We start from the raw sequence: 21,339 nt of genomic DNA, 5'->3' as shown, positions 1-21,339 counted from the left end.
CACCACAGAACATCAATTTTTATTTCTGCTCCAGCTCTAGAACTCCCCAAGAACCATCATGAAGGTAATCCGCTCAAAAGCTGAACATGTTGCCACAAACCCAATCATGTCAATATGTCTATTGGTTCCTCCTTATGATGAACTTTTCCTACTCCTTCATCTAGATATTCTGTACCTGAAACTTTACCAGAACTTACTTTACCATCTGCTGAAAACCTACCATCTACTGCAATGAACGATAAAGACGTCCAATATAAAATTAATAACAGTGGTTCCCTCTTCAGCCCTTCCAATGCCTACCTTCAGCTCTCTAGACATCTCACTCTTTTACCAATCTACCCTTCTTCTCTTCATGGCAACAAAACAGAAGATCATCCCAGCCATCCAAACCCCTGAACAGAGAGACCAATTTTTATTGCACAAGAAAGCAAAAAAGGTAATGAAAAAGGAAAGGCTGTTAATACTATTACCCAGAATGAACCTGGAACTGAGACAGATTTAATTTAAATGGTGATTTGTGGATGGGTAAAAGAAATTGTACACGTGAGCAAATATACTGGCTAAATTCCACCATCATTACACAAATACTATGGATTTTAAAAACAGCTGTACATTGGTATAAGTTTCAGTGTGAAATGTACATGCATTCCCATTTTTTCAGCTCTGTTGAAAGTAATCTGAATATAAAAGGTATAAAACTACCAATCTTATAGTGAGCACATGACCTTTCTATCACTCTTATTTCCTCTTTCACAAAAATAGAGCTTATAATAGATTTGAAAAAAATTATCTTTATGTGTAAGTCTGTGTATTTACACATAACATATATAAAAAAAGAAAATTCCTAGATATGGCTTATTCTAAGATAATCATAAATTTATTATGATGGATTTTAAAGCTAAATGTGGCCAATTAATAAAATCTATGATATAATGGAATACAATAATCTGGATTTGAAAAACCTAGTTGATGTAACTGAAAAGAAAAACAAAAGAAGAAAAATAATTCAGGGTTAGAACCAACACAAAATGATGCCTAGCATCAAACAAACAACCCCCCCCCCCCCCACAATAGATTGCTTGTTTTCCTCATAACATTGGAAAATCGGAAAGCTGTCTGGTAAAGCAACTAAAAAGATAACACAAAGTCAATTTTCAAAAAAAAATTGACAGACATTTTTCTGTAAAACAAAAGAGAGAATATAAAACCCCCAACTAAAATGTCTAGTATAAGGAGACAAAAACGAAACACTAGACCAAAGAAACAGGATGTGGTAGAAAGCCTGTACTTAAACTACTTGCTGCATCTGGGGAGGAAGGCAATTTGAGGAACCACAGGCTGTTCAGTCTCACCTTGCTCTCTGGAAAGATTATGGAGTACATCCTCCTGAATTCCATTTTCAATGACAAAAAGGACCAGGAGACAACCAGGAATATTCAATTTAAATTCACTACCAGCCTTCTATGACAAAATTACTGTCTCTGTGGATCAGACTGACTTCAGCATGACCTTTGATACCATCTCTCACAGGACCCTCCTCTAGCAGCAGAGAGAGTTCATGGCTGGATAAATGCAGTGTTGGTAGGCTGAAAATGAGCTGCATTCCCAGTATCAGTGCTAGTGATCAAAGGCTTGATGCCTGGCTGGCAGGTTGCACTGGGCAGAGTGCTCCAGAGATTATTGATATTTTATCCCAAATATCTTCAACATATTAATGGCATGGATCATGGCAGCCAGCATTCCCTCAGTAAATTTCTGGATGACACTAATCCACTGGATTAGGGAGAGTAGTTGGGACAAAAAAAATGGCAGACTGATTCCAGAGACTCTACTAAACTAAAGGCTGGAGACAGCAGAAACCTTGGAAGTCTGAAGAAATGCAACTTCCACACCTTGGGCTGACTACTGACTATACTAGCTGTATTTCTCGGTACAGCTTAGGAAGGAAATTAGTAGTGTATTTAACCTGGAGCTTTTAAGGCAAGCCACAGCTCTATATTAGGCCTATATTAGGGCTGTGAACAACCAGATGAAGTTATTTTATTATCCTCATCTAGATGGTGCTGATGAGGCCACATCTACTCCTTCTGATTGTGCTCTGACCCATCTCTCACTGAGTTGAGGAAGAAGGAAATGGTCAGGGTCTGGTGTAGAACTATTAAGTTATTTAGGGACCTAGAGCACATGTCCTTCACAAAGAGGGTGTGGGAAATGTGCTTGCTTTAGATTGATGAGCAGGAGGCTAAGGGCCAGTCTAACAAAGTTCTACAGCTGTTTGAGGCAGAATTAAAAAGATGATAGAGGTAAATGCTCCTCAGTAGTGCCACACAGTACAAAAATGACAATGGTGACAAGCTGAAAGTTGATGTTACTGACTGGGCATTACATAAAACCTTTTATAGCAGATGGTGGTGCAGGACCGCAACTGGTCCTCTGGTCAGCTGTGGGACATTCATCTTTTGATCTTTCCAAAGCTGTTGCTGATCCAGCCCATGGCAACTGTAATGCTTCAAGTGGAAGGCTGGACTTGATGACTGTCAGAGATCACTTTAACCCCTCTTTTCTACAGAGAATATCTACAAAGCACCAACCTGAAAAAGTGTAATCCTGTCTGTAAGCCTGTCTTCTGTCTCTTCTACCAAACCAACAGTGGGGATGTTTCCTTCAACAGACTCCAGCTGTCTGGTGAGTTCCTGGTAATCTTCATCCAGATGCATCCAGGTCTACAAGCACAAATTATCCATGTATATGGTAAATCTGGGTATCTACAAATTTTACTACTTCTTTTTTTTTTTTAATCGGAAATCCTAGAGCTAGCTACATGGTTGTGAAAGTACAGAAACAACAGTACAAATGTCCAGTGAACCTGTAAAAAGACACCATCCCTGTGCCAAGCTCAACTTTTGGTAAGAACAAATGGATAAAACTATCATGCTCTCCTTAACCAGCTAAAGCCAAGCAGTTCTTTAGACTTAGAGGAACACAACTTGTCCTCCCTGAAGGTCCCAACAATTAAACAGAAAAGACTGTAGTCTATCAGTGCTTTCTGTGTATGACAAAATGGACTGATGCTCATCAATTCTGTCCAAGCACAGGAAATTAGCATTATAGAATGTCCTGGTGGTTGATCACAATGAAGTATAGAAAAGGCCACATAAATTCTTACCTCTAGAATGTATTCCAGCTCCACACCTCGTTTATGAGCCAGCTTTAATACAGCCGAAGCTCGTGTCATTATCTCTGAATGAGACTGAGTATCCTTCAAGAGGGCAAGGCTACTCATCTTTCTAAAAAGTGTTTCTGTCAGGATCATGTGAGACTCCAACCCTTGAAAATATTCCTAAAAAATTTGGATGTGAGGGAGAGGGAGAATAGAGAAGAGAAAGTGCAATTGTTACTCAATTCATTACCACTAAAAGAACACTTAAAGATATAAGCAGTACAATCATCTACATAGAATTAGGTAAACTTTTCACTTCACAGCATTTCATGAAATCAACATAATTTAAAGAGGACAATAGTCTATTCAAAGAAAGAAGTCAGTCATTCTTTCCACACAAATTCCATCCTGACCCTCATTCCATAAAGAAAACCAGCTTAGATCAAAGAACCCCAAAAATTTCTGCCTAATGTAAATGTGGAAAATACTTGTCCTATTTGTGGGTGCTATTACCAAATGTAAATTTCTGTTGAAAATAAACGGAGTGGTGGATGAAAGTGCTATGTAGCACGACAGGACAATACTAGGAACTTTTTATTAGAATAATGAAGAAATCTGGGTTCACCTTCAACAAAGCATTTGAAACTCAGTGTGTCAGAACAGTTCATTGACTCCAATTTAAAATACAGTCAGTCCCACTGTTCTGAAAAGCTCCTGTATCTTTACAGGAACAGGTTAGCAATTTGCTCTTTTAAGTGTCCTGGTTTTGGCTGGGATAGAGTTCATTTTCTTCTCAGTAGCTGGTAGAGCACTGTGTTTTGGCTTTACTATGGGAATAATGTGGGTGACACACTGATCTTTTGTTTGTTGCTGAGTAGTGTTTATCCCAAGTCAAGGACTTTTCAGTTTCACTTGCCAGTGAGGAGATGGGTGAGGAGCCTGGAAGGACCATGGTCAAGATAGCTGACCTGAAAAGGCCAAAGGGATATTCCATACAACAGAACATCATGTTCAGTATATAAACTGGGGGAAATGTCTGGAAGCTGCTGATGTCTTCTTGGGGACAGGTTGGCTATTGGTCAGGAGGTGGTGAACAACTGTATTGTACATGATTTATTTATTTCTCTTGTGTTTATTTCTCTCTCTCCTTCCCATTACAGTTATATTTACTGTTTCAATTATTTTTATTATTAGTGCTGTTAGTATTAGGATACATCTCTCAAACTACAAGGCTTACCTTTTCTTTCTGATTCTCCTTCTCCCCAAGGAAGGAACACATGAGGAAGCAGCTGCGTGGTTCTTGGTTTCCCACTGGGGCTAAACCATGACAACAAGCTTACAGTCATTACTAGTCCTGAAATATTTCCCAGTTTCTTACCTTATGTTTTTCAAGCAGTGACTGAACCTCTTCCTTGGAAGAAACAATCATTTTCTGGTCACCAGCCATTTTTTCTTGGCCTGTTTCTACCAGATCAGCCAGGTCCTGCAAAGCCCGCTCATACTGCCTCTTAAGAGCCATATTCTGATTCAGATCACTCCGCCTGGATCCAATAATCATCAGCAGCTCATCATACTTATCCTGGGGGGGGACAAAGGGCAGCAGTGCTGATTCTTATTTCACACCTTACATGTCTTCCTAGAAGCAACCTTACTGTCCCTGTATTCTCTGCCAATACTACTTATTCACTTATTTCTAGCTCACTTATTTCTAGCTCAAAACCAGTTTCCAGATATACTGATTTCATTGATAAATTAACTCACCATTTAAAGACAGAAAAATAAGCAAGACCTCTTTAAAGAACATGTATTTGGGGAAAAAAATAGCAGAATCTCAAAGGCTTAATGTAAGTAGCAAAGATTTGGCTTAATGCATCAAAAAAGAGTGACTACAATGCAATGCAGATGCTGTTTACATTTTACTTTTTATAATGCAGAGGATTACATGGATTCCATCATGGATACAGACCACAGGCATCTCAAAGCCAGGTTCGTTTCCTTCTCCTTCCTCAGAATCTTAATAGTAGCAACTAAGAACCATACAACTTACTGTAAAAATCAAAACAAGTCCCTACTTTTGATCTATACAAGATATTCCAACAACTAAAATATCTCTAGGATCATTCAGCTGAGTCTCCTAGCCTTAAACAGAAAATTGTGAGAACCAGAACTGTCAGAATAAGCCAAAAGGTGGCTTTTCTAAAACCTGAAATGGAAAGTGGCACATAATGGCACATAAACTGAGTGATGAAAAACCCACAAAAAAACCAGCAAACAAACCAGGAGGAGGGACTAAGACCAAAAGGATAAAGAACTGGGCAAAAGACACATTTCTTAGTGATTAATTTCTTAGTCATTCATTTTTAATTGCTATCACTCTCTTGTTGGCTTAGTAAATTTAATCTCCAGTTTCAGCTGGTTTATTTGCTTCCAATTTATTATTATGTCACTGTAAACAGTAAAATTAAGTCATAAACCTTCCTTCTCCTTCATATTTCTTCAAACATTCCCCTGCATCAGCCAAACTGCTCAAAAAGGACTTTCAACATGTTTACAGAAGTCGTGGATCAATTGCCCCCATGTATTGAGAGGTGTTCCAGCAAAAGCAGAACATTTCCAGTTTCAGGTTGCACTTTGCTCTCCATCTTCCTTTACCCCCTTCCTTGTTTGAATGAGAGATGTGATACAGTACTTAATTACAGACCATGAGACTCTGGTGAGAACAGGGATGAACCTTCAGCAGACAAATTTATGTTCACGTGCTTAACATCATCTATGTGAAAAGGGAATGGATGAGAGCTGACAGCAAACATGGTTTTGTAGATTTTTACAATTAATACTGCTAATATCAGAGATGTTAGAAAATCTGAAGAGGCAAAAATGCGAAACTAGATGAACCAGAGAGAAGATAATCTTTTATCTGAAATGCCTTTAAATCCCTTTTCCTAAACTGCATTATGAAGAATAAAAAGAAGCATTCCTTTATCACAGGTATCACAGGTGAGAAAGGTGATAGGATGGACAGGATAGGAATGAACTATACCTGGATCTTAGACAACTCTTGTATAGAAGGTTGGTCAACTTGTAGCTTGTCTATACGCTTCTTTAAATCACTGATTCCAGCATCTAGTTCCTTTAAGCCTTCTTCTGCATGCAGTATGACCTGTACATGAAAATTACATTGCTTAGTTTTAAGTTTCAGTAACAGTAGTGTAGCTGGCCTATGATCATATTCTTTTCCACTTGCAGTGCTAATCATACCTTCAATGTGGTGAAATTTTAAAGATGCTATGACGAAAACATATTAATTAAAAGTTGGGAGAGCCCAGTCTTTTTCTTAAAGTTATATAAGCTTATCATTATTACTTTTTAATAACAAGCAGGTTTAGTACAATAAAAATAGATATATAAAATATTATGCTTAGTATGAATTTCCATGCTTTTAACTATATAGTAGAGGGCCAAAAGAATTTTTCTTTTAATGTAACAATGTAATTTAAAGAATTTTTTTTTTAATAGTCATTCCTGTCATCTCTGAGCACCAAGCAAACAACCATCATAGCAGAACCCATGTATGAATGCAAAGAGCTGTGAGCAGTTCCCTCTCAAGATTGGGATGGGGCCAAAGTTACTGTGAAGGGAAAAGACTTGTTCCTCTCCTTTTGCACTTGAAAAACTACATCTTAAGAACAGAGACTGGTGTTTGCAAGTGTCTGAAGGTGATGAGTTTTTCCAATGGAAGCTACAAGCTTCCCTAGGTCTCTGCTGAAGTAACACATGCAGATTATAACAAAGTTAAAAGCATGAGGTAGGTTCCTGTACTTAAAGTCCTTTGTTGAGGCCCTTTCTTGGAAGCTTCCTATTGAACATTTTAAAACTATGTATGTGAAGTAGAACTTCTCCCTTTCAGCAGCATGGAGTTTGCACGATAAAGTCACTAAACTTGCACTTTATGCAACTAATGTCACCTGGCTGATTAAGGCCTTTATTTCTACTTTCCTAATCACATACTGAACAAGCAGTAATGCTTTTAAATTACAATGTTTTATCAGCCAAGGGAGATTTTCTGAAACAAATAATTTGACTTGCTTTTGTTACCACATTGTTTTCCTAGCTGGTAGTTTAATTAATCAAACTGGAAATAAATTTTTGCCAATGTCTGGCATCACAAAAGATAGAAAACAAAAACACAGTGTGACCTCTCCTTCAAAATTTGAATGTCAGGTATATAAAGTCCAGTATTTCTGTTTAGCTGAAGGGTAAGTTTCTTCCATTCTGGTTGCCTGCTGGCACCAGACATCGCTAACAAGTAAGTTCTATAAAAAGTTGTCTTTATAATACTTTGTTCATTTTTCTCACTGGCAAAACAGAAACAAGAAAATGGGATATATTTTTTCATATAAATAATTAATTATTCATTAGGCCATTCCTGATAAAGAAATAATAATTACTGCCTTACATTAAAAAGAGTAACATTAAAGCCATCACTGTAAACCAGTGAGCAGGGAAGTGTCTTTGGTTCTTAATAAAGTTTAACAGTCAAACAATTTAGCAAAACTCTGTATTTTTTTCTTTATTGAAGTTTTCTTGTTTCCAAATACTGCCCAGCATAAACATAACTAGGTACTAGGTCAGCTGGGGAGATGAGGAAGACACTTTTTCTAGGGTTTTTTTGTTGTTGTGACTTTTTGTTGTTTTTAGTTATAAATATATGTAGTACACTCTTGGACATACTCATCTTCCTATACTTCATGTGAATGTGTAGGTTCTCCCATTTAAAGTAACTGTTCTCTAGAATCCATTTATACTTTGGATAAAAACTTAACCTCTTCCCCTCTCCCCAAGTGACAGACACATGGTAGTACCTGCATTTGTTCTGTTTCTGGTCTGTCAGCTGCCTCTGCTAATTTCTGTAGAACTAAGTATTTGTTATCAGCCACCGATGTAAACATGAGCTTCAGATCATTCTGCAGGAGACAAAACCAACAAATTATAGCCACAATTATACAGCACAAAACAACTGAAAAATACTCCATGTTTCAGAAAATTTAAAGCATTAAATATTACATGGTAGCACTACAGCATAAAAAGTAGTCAAAAAGCACCAAAACTACCCAATGAAAAACATTTGACATTGCTGAAAATCCAGCTATGGAAACAAAGGGCTAAAGCAACTCCTATCTAAAACATAACCTGTGAAAGCACTTCTGCTTTTGCTTTCTAATTAAATAATTAACTAACAAGGTCATTACCTCCATGTAACAAAAACATTCTTGTGCAGTTTATTCTACCACATATGATTGTAAAAAAGCTTGATTTTACTTTTTAAGGCAAGTTGTTTTAATTACAAACTTGAGCAAATATAATACATAAGTAAACAAGGCCTCCACACATTACAGGGCTAACCACAAGCTACAACTTTTAGAGTATTTTATCAGAACAAACACATAAATATTACTTAACAATTTTGCTGAAATACCATCAATTATTTTTTTCTTGCACTCATCTCAACAGAAAATTAACAGCACATTTTTCTGAGACTTTCAGCATTACATAACAGGTGCATGAATGATTTAGTATTTATTTTTACATTCAGTAATTATTTTAGATACTGAAAATCTCTAAGAATAATTAGAATTAATTCTAATCAACCTTGCTGTTATCAGCAAAGGGAGATCTTTCATTGAAAAATAGGAGAGGAAACATTATGGAGTTTGAAAGAAAATCTAGTAGTAATAATCTATGAAAAAATGACCCTAATCTAAAGACACAAGAAATTTTTTTTTTTTGATTTATGGGTTTTTTAATTAAAAATAAACCATACTGAAGGGCTTAATATATTGATAACAACAACAACAACAACAATAATAATAATAATAATAGCCGATTATTACTAAAAGATAAAGACCAAGAAAGATCTGAAAGCATTTCTGAACTCTGAAAAGTTTTCTGAAAAAGCACATTTCTCTGTTTATCAGCATTTTTTCATACTTGCACAACACAGTCTTCCTTTTATGTAATGCCAGCAGGGTGAGACAGCAGGGAGAGATTATCACTTTACAGGAATTGCATGAGTTGTCGAAGCCTTCTAGCAGAGAGTTTAAATTCTGAGTAATTATTAGGGTATCAAATTTTCTACACACTGAGAAGTTTGATTTTTCAATAAGAAACCTGTGACAACCTTGTTCTTTTGATTTGGTACCAAAAATTCGCAGCCTTTCTATCCCCATTTGACATACACCTCTGTATTTCATCACCTCATACCTTGAATGTGATAATTTGCTGGAGCCGTCCTTTCATCTGGTGGTGTCTCTGATTTACCACTGACTCCAGTAAGGTCAGTCTTCTCAGAAGGCAATCCAAAGTATCTTCTATAATAACCCTCTTATCACTACTATCAGGAAATATCTGAGCAAACAAATTCTTGTTCTTATCCACTTCTTCTGTTATGTCTTTGATTTCTTTGGCGAGAGACTAATTGTGTAGAAAAACAGAAGTCACAATCAGACATTCTGGAAAGCAGGCAAACATGCCATAATCACTGTCAATTTTGCAGTGATGTAGTGAATTTTTTACTTTGTTGGTATGCACACACACTAGAAAAAATGACAGCTACAGTAATCTCTTATACTAAAAAGAATCCATGCTCCAAGGAAAACAAGTGCTGGAAAAAAGTAATTTAAAGCCAAAGAAACATCTGGGTCAGATTAAAAGCCATCTAATCCAACCCTCCTGAAGTAAATATAACGTCTTCAACTACATCAGGATGCTCAGAGCCCTCTCAAGCCTGAATTTGAATGCTTCCATGGATAGGACATCCGCTACCTCTCTGGGCAACCTGCTCCAGCATTTCCACGCGCTCATTTTGAAAAACTTCTCCCTTACATATTTTCTGAATCTATCCTGTTCAGTTGAAAACAGTTCCTTTGTCCTACTGCCTCTCTCTCCCCACCACCACTCAATTCTTTCTGCCTCTCTCACCCCTAATGTTGATTAACTTGTGCTGTTTCTATATCCCAGAGCATTCCTCCCTCTTTTTCACTCTTATTTCAATTTTGACAATGTGGTGTTCACTAATACCTAGAAAGGACGTTACACAGAAGAGTCTATGCTTTCTGCAACATTCTGTGCACAGTCAACTGCAGAATGCTGCAGTTACACAGAGATTATGCCAGTGACACGCCACTTATCCAGGATTCTAACATTTTTGTTCTAAACACTACATAAAATGCACACTTATTGGCAATTAAAAGGAAGTCCCACTCATGGATTCATTACCTCTTGCTTGCAGAGGTAGGTTTCTGTTTCTTCCTCTGGCAACAGAGCTGTAGCAACAAAGACTTGTTCTTCCACACCATCCAGCCACACGGAGGTGGCAGTGACACCATCATACAGCTTCTGCTCAAGCTGCAGGGTCTCCTCCACCCGTCCAGCCTGGGCAAAGAAACCAGAGCAGTCCAGCACAGAAGTACAAGACAGTCTTTCTAACTTCTAATATTTGGTAAAGGCCTGGATTTCCAGGCCATAGCTGGAGGAGTGTTCACTGTTAATGTGGCTTTGCTGTAGGACAGGTGTAAAGACAATTGAAAATTACCTCAGATGAGACATCTTCAAAGGCCTGATTCAATTCAACCAACACTGGTGACACTAAGGATTTATCTTCATCCTGTGTCTCCTCCTTATACAAAGGCATTCCAGGTATTAGTCTGTTTGGTCTGCTATAAAGCTGCTGAGAGAGGAGCACTCATTAGGATGCCTCGACCATATGTAGGGCACAAAATTCAGCTGTACAGACTCCCTACTGACTGAGGCTATCACCTGCTAATGCTCATAGTCCTCCCACAAATGCTCCCTGTCATGAATATTTTGCATAAATATTGCTCAACAGGAGGTTCACTAGAAATGTAGGATAAATACTTGTAGCCAAAATTTAAAATTACTAGTTTTTACCAAAAATATAATCAATTACTGTTAATTAATACAAGGTATTTAAAACTTTGGAAGCTGATTAACAGAGTGTTATACAAAGAAGAGTGGATTTGGGTCTATTAACAATAAAATGGAAGATGTATGGTAATACAGACTTTGGTTTGTCCCCAGTTTAATTGATTTAATTAGTCGAATTCTTTTTAATTATATTTCTTTCAGTAGAAATACTGTGCCTGAAATTTCTCACCCACTAATACCAAGAACTGAATGTAACCAATAATTCAAACTGAAAGTAATAGTTTTCTTTTAAGCTATTGCCAGACTACTGATCAATTCCAGAGGGCTGATTTGTTACAGAATTATCCTGAGTTAGGTAAGTAGGTAATCATTTTGTCGAGCTCTTTCTTCCTTTCTAGTTCATTAATCTGATGGTAGTGCAATTCAAATCACTTTGAACATGAGCAGTGCTGGTGCCAATATTTAACTGTTTTTAAAGTGTCACATAAATAAATCGTTCCATATCTCATGCATTAACTAGAGCACCTTAATGGATCTACATATTGTACCTCTTGTAACAACTACTTTCAAAGATAAAATGGAAAGAAAATTAAAAAAGCTACCAGCTGTTCTTTTTCCAAAGCTTTCTGGAGCAGTCTCTGCTTGGTACTGAATTCCTGGTTTAGGCTTTCCCATTTCCTCTTCATCTGTTCTTCAGATGATGGCTTCTCAACTTCTAAGGTCAATTCCTCAGAGAGTACATCAGGCTTCTCACTGAATCAAAAGATGCATAAAGGTTTAACAAATGCAGAAGTTATAATCATTTAAAGTTATAATTTTCCATTAGGAAATTCTACATTTAAGTTAAGTGCTACTTTTCAAAGCTTTGACTTGTTGGTTTTGGTTTTGCTTTTCTGATAATAAGACAAAGGCTGGTTTGAACAGCAAGAAGTTCTTGTCTGATGAAATAAAATGTACTTTCTAGAAGACTGTTTAGAGTTGCAAGTACCCAAAATAAGTAAAAAATCCCCAAACCAGACTGAATATATACTATATTGAAATGTAACCTATAAAGAGGTTAAACTTATAAAGAAGTTAAAGCATGAGTTAAAATAAATATTTTATCTGACTCCTTCCTCATGTTCTTTGTCAAAATGGCAGACATAGTTTAATGAAGGACAAGCATATGAGCTTAGCTTTGGTAAACCGTTAACCACATCCAGAATTTTTGGTTTGGTGGTAGTTTTTTGTTGGTTTTGGCTGTTAGGTTATTTTTGGTTTTTTTTAAATTTCTATAGTACACTATCATTTGACAGAAGGAAGCCTCAAACAAAAGGAGACTGGTTAAGTACTTTCTAGCATTAGAATCAAGGGTTCAAAAGGAAAAATACTTGCTAATTGTAGAAAAAATAAAATTAAGCTATGAGTATCTCATCTGGGAATATCTAGTAACAATAGCAGATGTTAATGTTTGGGGGAGATGTGATTCCCACACCAGTGCTGGTCCATAATAAAGCTATTAGCAAGACTCTAGTGAGTCTCACCAGTCTTTAGTTTTAGTGTGATTCCTGCTAGTAAGAATAAAGAGCATTTCTAAATGCTGAAGGTGATCTATTATCACAAAACAGTTTGTGTATTATCAGACCCCTGAATTATAAACCAAGAATACAGTTGCCTAGGTACTGTATAAAAATGATAAAACCATAAAAAAAAAAATAAAATTAGAGGACTATGAGCAGAAGAGGGATGTAAACACAGGGATGACAAAGCACAGCTACAGAAATTTACTTTTTGGAACAACACATGAAAGCACACCTTATCGACAGGCCTTCGGTAGAGCCTTGCTGCGTTAGGATCTCTCCTCCACGGCATGCTACTGATCGAAGAAGATTCTTCTGCTCTTCTAGCTCTTGTTCCAGCTCCTAACACAGCAAGTTACAAAAAACAGAACAAATCTCAAAATGACTGTTTTTTCCTTGGAAGGGTATATCTACCTTGCTTAACTGTCATGCAAAGTTAGCTAAGCTACTTCTGAAATGGCTTGCCTGGACACCAAAAGTAGTCCAAAATCTCCAGCCAGGGACACAGAAAAACTGGGGACATAAACTGCATTACTGAACTAATTACCAAATACAATGCAGTTTCTGGAACCTACCCTAGTGAGAATATCTTCAAATCATTCAACACAATATATCATGTAATAGGTGTATCTTTGCTTGTATGAATACAAAGTTATTATTTTGAGTATTGTCTTCTCTCCTTAGAGTAACTTAAAGGGTTAATTAAATTTTTTTCTACTGATGGACAAAATAAGCATAGAGTGATTATGTGAATTGACCACGGTCACCCAGGAAGTCTAGCCTGCCTGACTGTTACATATATAAGATAGGGAACTCAGATGCATCATTACAAAAGCAGTGAGTAAAAAACAGTGGAAAAATTAATATTTCAGTGGAAATATTAACAAGAGTGGCTCAGCTACAGAATTAAGTGCAATCTAAAGATGGGAATAGAAGAAAAGCAAAACACCAACTTTCTGTTGCTGCAGGGTACTCTGCTGCTGCTGTGAGCGAGTAGTTCTTGCTTGCACCAGCCATTCCTGAACACTGGGGCTTTGTGAGGAAACAAAGTCCAGATCACTCTCCTCCTTTTCTTGTAAAGATCCCTGCTTTAGGAAAGAGACATTAAGATTAAAAAAATTTCTTGCGTAGTTGGAGAGCAAGCAGGTTCAGCTCATCTACACAAAACCACTCAAATTGCTGGCTCATGTAAATTCTGAAGTGAGCAATGACTTTAGATTTCTGACTTTTACTGGTTTTTTGGTTACTAGCAAGAAAAGCATCCCTAAAAATGTAAAAATAAACATGCATCATTGCACTTAGCAGAATCAGAGACCACAGGTTAGAGACCTTGGTCTGATGTGTTTCTAAAGACTGCTCTGCTTCTAAAAACCAGCCTTGATCTGAGGAGGGTGCAGCTTTACATGAGAATGCAAGGATTCAGTGGTTTGTTTCTGCCAGGTTTTTTATCTATATAAAGAAATTTTTTTTGTCAAATTGAAAAGGAGAAAATTCTGCTTGTTATTCTGGTCAAAATGTACTTATCAGTAAGTACATAACTCCATGTTCGGCAGAAACACACTGGATAAAGAGCAGATGACATGATATGAACATGAGAAAGTAAGAGAGATCAAACAACAGAATGTTAGAACAGCACAGCAAAAGCAACAGTTCCTTCCATTCATATTTCTATCATGTTTTTCCAACATGAGTGATTAGAAAGGTTTTCTGTGTAAGCAATGCAAAACAAAAAAAAAACAAATGACTTAATACCTCAAAAAATTGTTTTATCAACTTCTTGGCTTCCAAAGTCCATGTTGGCTGTAAGTTTAAGTAATTTTAGCAGCCAGTGTATTCTAATGTAGGTATTTTAACATGCTTGGCCTTATCCTTATGTTAAAGACAGACTTGTAAGCCTGGCTGCTTAGATGCACACATCTCTCTGGATTTATTTAATATTACTTGCAGTCATATGATGACTGTAGAGCTTGCACCTTTTCAGTTTTTTTGAAACCTTGAAGATCTAAAGCTGGGGCTTAATATCTCTCCCATTTTGTCTATATATCTCATTTTTGTAGGATTCATATTATGCCCATGATTTATTTGGCTTTTACTCAAAATAGATTAAGACTGCCGAATGGTTCAACAGCAGGCTCCCCAAAACACAGACACTCTGCCTTCCAGATGACATTTCTCAGATCAGACAGGGACCAGCAGGGCAGAAGGTGGGTGTGGAAATCCTACTTGCCTCACCTGGTGCTCCTTATGCTAACAACTGAGATGGACCTCTGCCACCAGTGCCCCTGACACCCGCCACTGAAACAGCAGAGTTTTGCTAAGTAGTAGAAGGTTAGGTGTAAGATTTTAATTTTGGGGGATGATGAGTGTGCTGAAGTTGAAAGGACCGATTAGTGTTAGAGGATATAAACTGTTAAGAGGAGAAAAACAAACAAGAAGTACCTGGTGCTGGAAAGAACCATTAGCCCTTGCTTTATGAAATAACTTTTTTTTTTACTAAGGTTTCAGTTTGCAGGTAAACTCTGATACTTTACTCTGTAGGAACAAGTTTCTAGAAAAAGCTGATGCAGCTGGAGTCTGAACAATGTTATTACAGAATGTCAGATTGAGCACAGAAAATAGTATATCAGAAGTAAAGAAGTTCTGGAATTACAGCTTTTCCATTACAAGTTAGGAAACAGACAATCTTTCTGCAAATTATAGGGGGGGGAAAAATCTGCTGAATTTTATATACTCTAGGGACCATAGCTATTCAACTTATAAATTTATTTAAGGAACAGCATCTAATTCTTTGCATTTGAGTGGGCTGGTTGTTTTCAGTTACATTTTGGGTCTGTTTTTCTCTGGGAAGAGGACTGAAAAGATATAATTTTAGAATTATACTAAGACACATAATTAATAGTCTCATAGTTCCTGCAATAGCAAGCAGTGAAAAAGGGATTGTGGCATTTGTTGATGCAACGAAGTTTTGCAAATATGCTACTGTACATACTTTTTAGATCAAAAGTATTTGTGAACCAGATTTTATCATTGTCAAATTACAGAATGTAAGTTTGAAATAAACTTGCATTTACAGTTGCATTTCCATTTGATGTCTGTCTGAAGGAACTGCATTACATTTCATTTAAACAGCCAGGGAAATACAAGCTTGAACCTGTCATTCCCAGACACTGTCCAGTCACAGAAATAAATGGAAAATCCCTGAAGAAGATTGTGATGAAATCGATCTTTCAAAGGATTTTCAGAATTACAAACTTACATAAGACATACTTTTTCTTGTGAAACTGGAGTCATTCCTCCCTCACAAATCCTTTGCAATAAAAAGTAAAAAACCACTATCTGTTTCATTGAGGTTTTTTTACTGCAGAATCTCTTCTACTTCTTTGTTTTTTAAGGAGTCTGTTCAGTTTCATTGCCCCTAAACCAGAGAATAAACAGTAACAAGCACAATATTTTGTGTGTTTCAAAGCGCTACCTTTGGAGACAGTATAGTCCTGAACACTCCTGTTCCAGCACATTTCTGATTAGTTTCACTACTTTATTTTATGAATAAAGTAGGTGGTCTCCAAGTCACCTTTTCTGTAGCACTAGTGACATTCATTAACTAAAATGAGAAGAAAACTGAAATTGTTCCAAGAAAGTTGGAGAATCTCACACTGACTCCTAAAAAGCCTTGTGCACAGGGATAATAGACAGGCTGAAATATGCTTTAAGGAAAATACAGCCCAGTCTTTTTAAGTCTTACAGTGCAACTTGGGAAGTTCCTTCTTTTGGGAGGAACTTCTTTTGGTCTATGCCTCTGGGCAATTACAAGGTTATCAGAACATGTAAAAGACATGTAAAAGTCAGAGTTTTTTACACACATGCACAACAGAGCAGTTAGCGTGTAATGTTTCTCAAGTTTAATACTGGTATTGGATAGAATTTGGGGCATCTGATAATCTTGGCCTCAGTCCTCAGTGTTCAGAAAATGACACAGAACCTCTCATTAGAAAAAAATTGCTCAGTGATTAGATGTTGTACTGCCTATGTCTATCTTCTTACATGATCTGTAAATGAAGTCAAAGAAAGGCTTGAAATTCATAAAGAAACTTGAGTCTTGCATTCATGCACCATCTTACATGATTCATATTCTACATCTGGAAATTATTTTGTTGTTATTTTAGATATTAGAAGATCTGTTTAAGAAAAATAATAATTAAAAAAATCTGTTTAAGAGTTCAAGTAAACTAAATCACATCACTGCATTTTAAAATATTTTAAAGTATTTTAAAATTTAGCAAAATCTCACTGATGCTTTCACTACACAGGTAATACATGAGAACAAAATATCATGTGCCTACATGGTGTTGATAACTTTTCATTTGCCTAGTCATGAGGTTAAATAGGCAAGAATAACATTAAAGTTACTTCATCTTAGAGGCAATAAGAACAAATACCTTGGGGTTTCTTTTCTTTTTTATTTCTCTATTTTTCTGAAATTACGTGAAGTTTTAAAGCTATGCTGTTGCTTTGGACTAAAAATAGTTCTTAGAACATCAAGTGACTTTTCAAGCTAACCTCTCAGTAGACTTTAATCTGCATTACAAGCCAGAAATCTTTGAAGCTTATCATGTTTAATTTGCACAGCAAAGCCAAGAAAAGAAGTAAAAGAAAAGGGAGGGGGGAGGGAGCCACAGCAGGGCAAGCAAATTCAAAACCAGTCAGTCACATTACATGGTTGGGTTTCTTGTATGTATTCAGTTCTCCACACGCTATTTTGACCTAAAGAATGACCAAAAGTAACTGTTAAATACAATGAATTAGTGGCAATGAGCACACCAAAGCTGCTAGGAATAGAAACCTAGGGCAAGACTGAGGTTAAATGAATTTTTGCTTATATAATATTTTATTTAGTATAACGATGCCACTAAGTATTAGCCATAACTAAAAATGTTTCCTTGTATTATCTGTTCACTGTATTGTGCACACTGTAAAAAAGCACATATTTAGGATCATTCTTTGACTGGGGAGAGTAATCCTGCCCCAGACCATACACAATCTAAAGACTGGAAACAGGAACAGACTATATCCAGACCAAGCTAATCATATCTATTTTATTATTGTCTTTTCAGTGAAGATACTGAGGAGGTTAGGATAGTTTTACCATAAAGCGATGTTAACTTGAAAATTATCAACAAAAGCTTTCTAGACAGCTCTTTATTTTGGAGTTACAACTCCATTTACTGACTAAAGATGAGTAACGCAAACTAAATCAGTGCAACGCTTACGCTCTTTTTCCCAGTTACATAAAGTTGCTATGAAGTCCCCAAATTCCTGCCCACCATGAAAACAGCTGGAAGGAGACACTCACCCGAATGTTGATCTGTTTGTCGTGGAGCACCCTCTGCAGCTCCAGAAGGCTGCCCTTCAGTGTCCTGAGCTTCACAGCCAGCTGCTCTGCCTCATCCTTGGTGTGAGCCTTCCCTTCCATAAGCAAGTTCTCGTTGTGCACAGACAACTCTGACAAGGCTACCACCTTCTGTTCTATTTCAACCAACATGTTCTGCAGCAGCAAAAACAAAGACCCAAATTCATACATTTTCCAGCACTTGTCACGTTTTCAGGCAAGATGACCTGTGGCCTACCTTACCCGTTGCCAAACTAAGAGAAAGTCAGATTATCATTGTTTTTTCCTTCCAGTCCCATTCAGAGTTCTTTAGAAAATGCTTGCAAATGTCTGTATTTGCCATTTCAGTTTGCAACCTTTTTTCAAAATAGGAAATTAAAAAGTTATTTGAAACAAATAATTTGTCGTAGAGAAGATGCTCTTTATTTGCATACTAAAGGCAAGGATGGCTAAGAAGCTAGACTGACATCCATTAGTGACAAGAAATGAAGCACGCAGCCAGAGTTACTTCTTCCTACCTCCTCCTATGTGTTGCTCTGGCTGTGTTGATAAGCCTCTCTTCTCACTATTTGCTCTTTCTGATTGGTGCATGATGGACTTAAGGATTTCTGTATAATCCTCTTTAGTCTAAAGAGAGACTTAAAGTGACAAATCTCTGGCATGTTTATTCTCAAAAGCTACTTCCCTGACATTCCATTAACTGTTCATGTATTAGAGACATCGTGCATATTTTGATCTCCCAGATTCAATGCTCAAACAAGTCTAGCTCAGAAACCTAGCCTGACATCATATGCTTTTGCTTCCATAGCAACTGTCAAGTATGAATTTAGAAATATTTCTCCTGAATGAATATGTGCAGAACAAGACCTGCAGAGTCTCTAAAAAGTGGAAAAAATATATAAAACTTATTGTATTAAGATTTAAAGAAGCAGCAAAAGAACAGCAGTAATAACTCTTCCACAAAGTTAACTTTTTGAGTTTCCTACAGATTATATTTAAAAAAAAAATGCTTTGTTGAAGTTCATAGGGTTTATCTACATGCAACAAAAGACTCTCAAGGACAAGTGAAGATTCTTCAGACTCGCACAAAACTCTCATTTATCCTAAAATAATTGAGATCCTCATTCTTTAATAAGAAAAAGTATATTTTGTCCATCTGTCTATTGTCTCTTTTGTAATTTTAATTATAATGATCATATAATTCTAAAATATAATTTAGAAACAGAAAACTCCTACTAATTTGAGAACCTGGATGTTAGGAATGATCCAAGACTTGTTAATAAGAGTATTTGCAAAAACCCTTATTGCAGCAACATGTCTTTTTCGGTTGTTTTGATATTCTGAGTTGATTCATCTTCAAGCCATAAAATCAGTAAATACTGATGATTATCCTTTATTTTTGCATGTATGTGAGGATTATTCATGAAGAAAACACAGCACTATCCCAGTCATTACTGTTAGTGCCACTATGTTCTTCAACTGGAAAAGGACATGTAGGAAAGTACACTGCAGGTGTTTTCATATCTACCAGGTGAGTGGGTCAACAATTTCAGCTTGAGGGGAGCAAAAACAGTAAGTGAAGCAAATACAGTGCTTTTAAAGCTAAACAAAACGAAATCTGAAAGATGTGGAACTTTAAATCTTTCTAGTCAGGACATTTTGTTTTCCTACTGCCACGTTCACATCAGCTTTCTAAAGTGCTGTTTGCAATCTCTAATGAGAAACTAAGAACAGGCTGTATTCCACAAATCTTTGAGGGAGATTACTTACTGCTTACTTCTATATGCTTACTGAGCATATAGAAGATGCTAAAGAGCTCAGAAACTTCTCCACAAATATGCTGGCTCATTCAGCTCAGTAACTGGCTTAATATTTTACCTGACAGTCTACCAGCTGCGCTTCCATGTCCATAGGTTCTTCAGCAGGAAGCAGAGCGGAGTCCAGAGTTGCTCGGGTACTGAGTAGCCAGTGGTCAAGCTCATCAGCTTCACAACGGTACCTCTGAAGAGCCTGCTCCTGCCGCTGTTCTTCGAGTTGCTCATTCAGTTTTTCCTTGAGGTACAAAATGTATTTTACTTTTTAGGAGAAATAAACCATAACAGTCACTTGTAAAAAGTTTCTCTTCCCTATTTTGCACAAATCCTATGCAGGATTTCTAAGTCATAGTAAGACCTGTCTTTTACAAAATATTATTTCCTTTAATCAATGAGTGTGTTTTTCTGATGACTGAAATTCTGCTTCAGTTCAGTCACTTTATTTCTACTTTCTCCAGTAGAACTTTGCTATTACAGCTTCCTAAAGGTGAAGTCTTTTCTACCTCCTTTTGCTGCTCTCCTGTGGGTTTCCCCCCACACTGATTAAGTTTGCTCAATTAGTACAGAACTGTTTGCTTAGGGAGAAAGATGCACATGAATACAGAGAGCTGAGAATGGGTTACAGGGAAAGGAGAGCAACTTTGCCTTTTTTTAGCAGCAGGCTGTTAGTCAGCTTTACTGTCTGTCAAGAGAGGCACAAGAGGGATACTTCAAGGACCAAACAAAGTACAGGTGGGCCCTTGGTGCAGTAACATAGATAAAGAGAAGCCTGAAGAGCTGTCTACTTTCTCTGGCCTCTCAGAGGATCCCTGAGCCATGGGGTGTGGAAGGACATTAAGCTCCAATGCCTGCTGCAGCATCAGCATCACAGCAACACAGATACCCCAAGTCCAGCTCATCCATCCATTGGAAAGACAGCAAGTCTTGCTCACCCTTTAACTGCCCCATATGAATCTGAAAACTGGCTGAACAGCTGCAGCCAGGGGACAGCGATCCAAGTCTAGTGAGTGGCCAGTAATAAGGCACAACAAGTTTGCTGATGACAAAATGGGATGAGTGGCTGACAGGCAGAGGGCTATTCTGCCATCTACACGGACCCCAAAAAGCTGTAAAAATGAGATGACAAGAAGAAAGTAAAGTGCTCCCCTGTACCTGCAGAGGAGCAACCCCAGGCACTAGTACAGGCTGGAGGATAAGCAGATGGGAAGCAGCTTGGCAGAAAAGAACCAGAGGGGTCCTGGTGGACCCTAGCTTGAACATGACCCAACAATGTGGAAAAGAAGGCCAGTGGTGTCTGGAGCTGCTTTAGGAGTGTTCTCACCAGGATATGAGAGGTTATCCTGCCCCTCTACTTAACACTAGTGAGTCCACACCTGGAGTACTGTGTCTAGTTTTGTGCTCCTCAATACAAGAAAGATACTGAGCTCTGGAGAGAAAAGAGGGGATTTTGTGAATAAGAAAACAAATAGGATGGTC

The 21,339-nt window shown here is 37.3% G+C and overlaps 1 protein-coding gene across 15 annotated transcripts in view; it reads right to left on the bottom strand.

Annotated features, from left to right (window-relative positions):
- SYNE1 (spectrin repeat containing nuclear envelope protein 1) overlaps positions 1–21,339 on the bottom strand; it is a 290,444-nt gene that overhangs the window by 64,908 nt on the left and 204,197 nt on the right. For 9 of the 15 annotated variants that reach the window (XM_088052487.1, XM_088052496.1, XM_088052500.1 and 6 more), the window contains 14 exons: positions 19,928–20,101; positions 18,014–18,205; positions 17,377–17,424; positions 13,617–13,751; positions 12,899–13,005; positions 11,707–11,857; positions 10,752–10,886; positions 10,436–10,591; positions 9,422–9,631; positions 8,023–8,124; positions 6,201–6,320; positions 4,539–4,739; positions 3,167–3,340; positions 2,592–2,723 (listed from right to left, as the gene is read on the bottom strand). In XM_088052487.1, coding sequence (XP_087908613.1) covers positions 2,592–2,723; positions 3,167–3,340; positions 4,539–4,739; positions 6,201–6,320; positions 8,023–8,124; positions 9,422–9,631; positions 10,436–10,591; positions 10,752–10,886; positions 11,707–11,857; positions 12,899–13,005; positions 13,617–13,751; positions 17,377–17,424; positions 18,014–18,205; positions 19,928–20,101 — 2,037 coding nt within the window. The remainder of the gene's footprint in view (positions 1–2,591; positions 2,724–3,166; positions 3,341–4,538; positions 4,740–6,200; positions 6,321–8,022; positions 8,125–9,421; positions 9,632–10,435; positions 10,592–10,751; positions 10,887–11,706; positions 11,858–12,898; positions 13,006–13,616; positions 13,752–17,376; positions 17,425–18,013; positions 18,206–19,927; positions 20,102–21,339) is intronic. The other 6 variants (XM_088052493.1, XM_088052497.1, XM_088052494.1 and 3 more) reach the window with 4 other exon arrangements.

Source organism: Pseudopodoces humilis, chromosome 3 (assembly GCF_049639895.1).
Source record: "Pseudopodoces humilis isolate 2021_Gansu_Grassland_sample_001 chromosome 3, ASM4963989v1, whole genome shotgun sequence".
Taxonomy (NCBI): domain Eukaryota; kingdom Metazoa; phylum Chordata; class Aves; order Passeriformes; family Paridae; genus Pseudopodoces; species Pseudopodoces humilis.
Note: the sequence above shows the minus strand (reverse complement) of the source record. Positions and strands in the feature narration are given on the sequence as shown.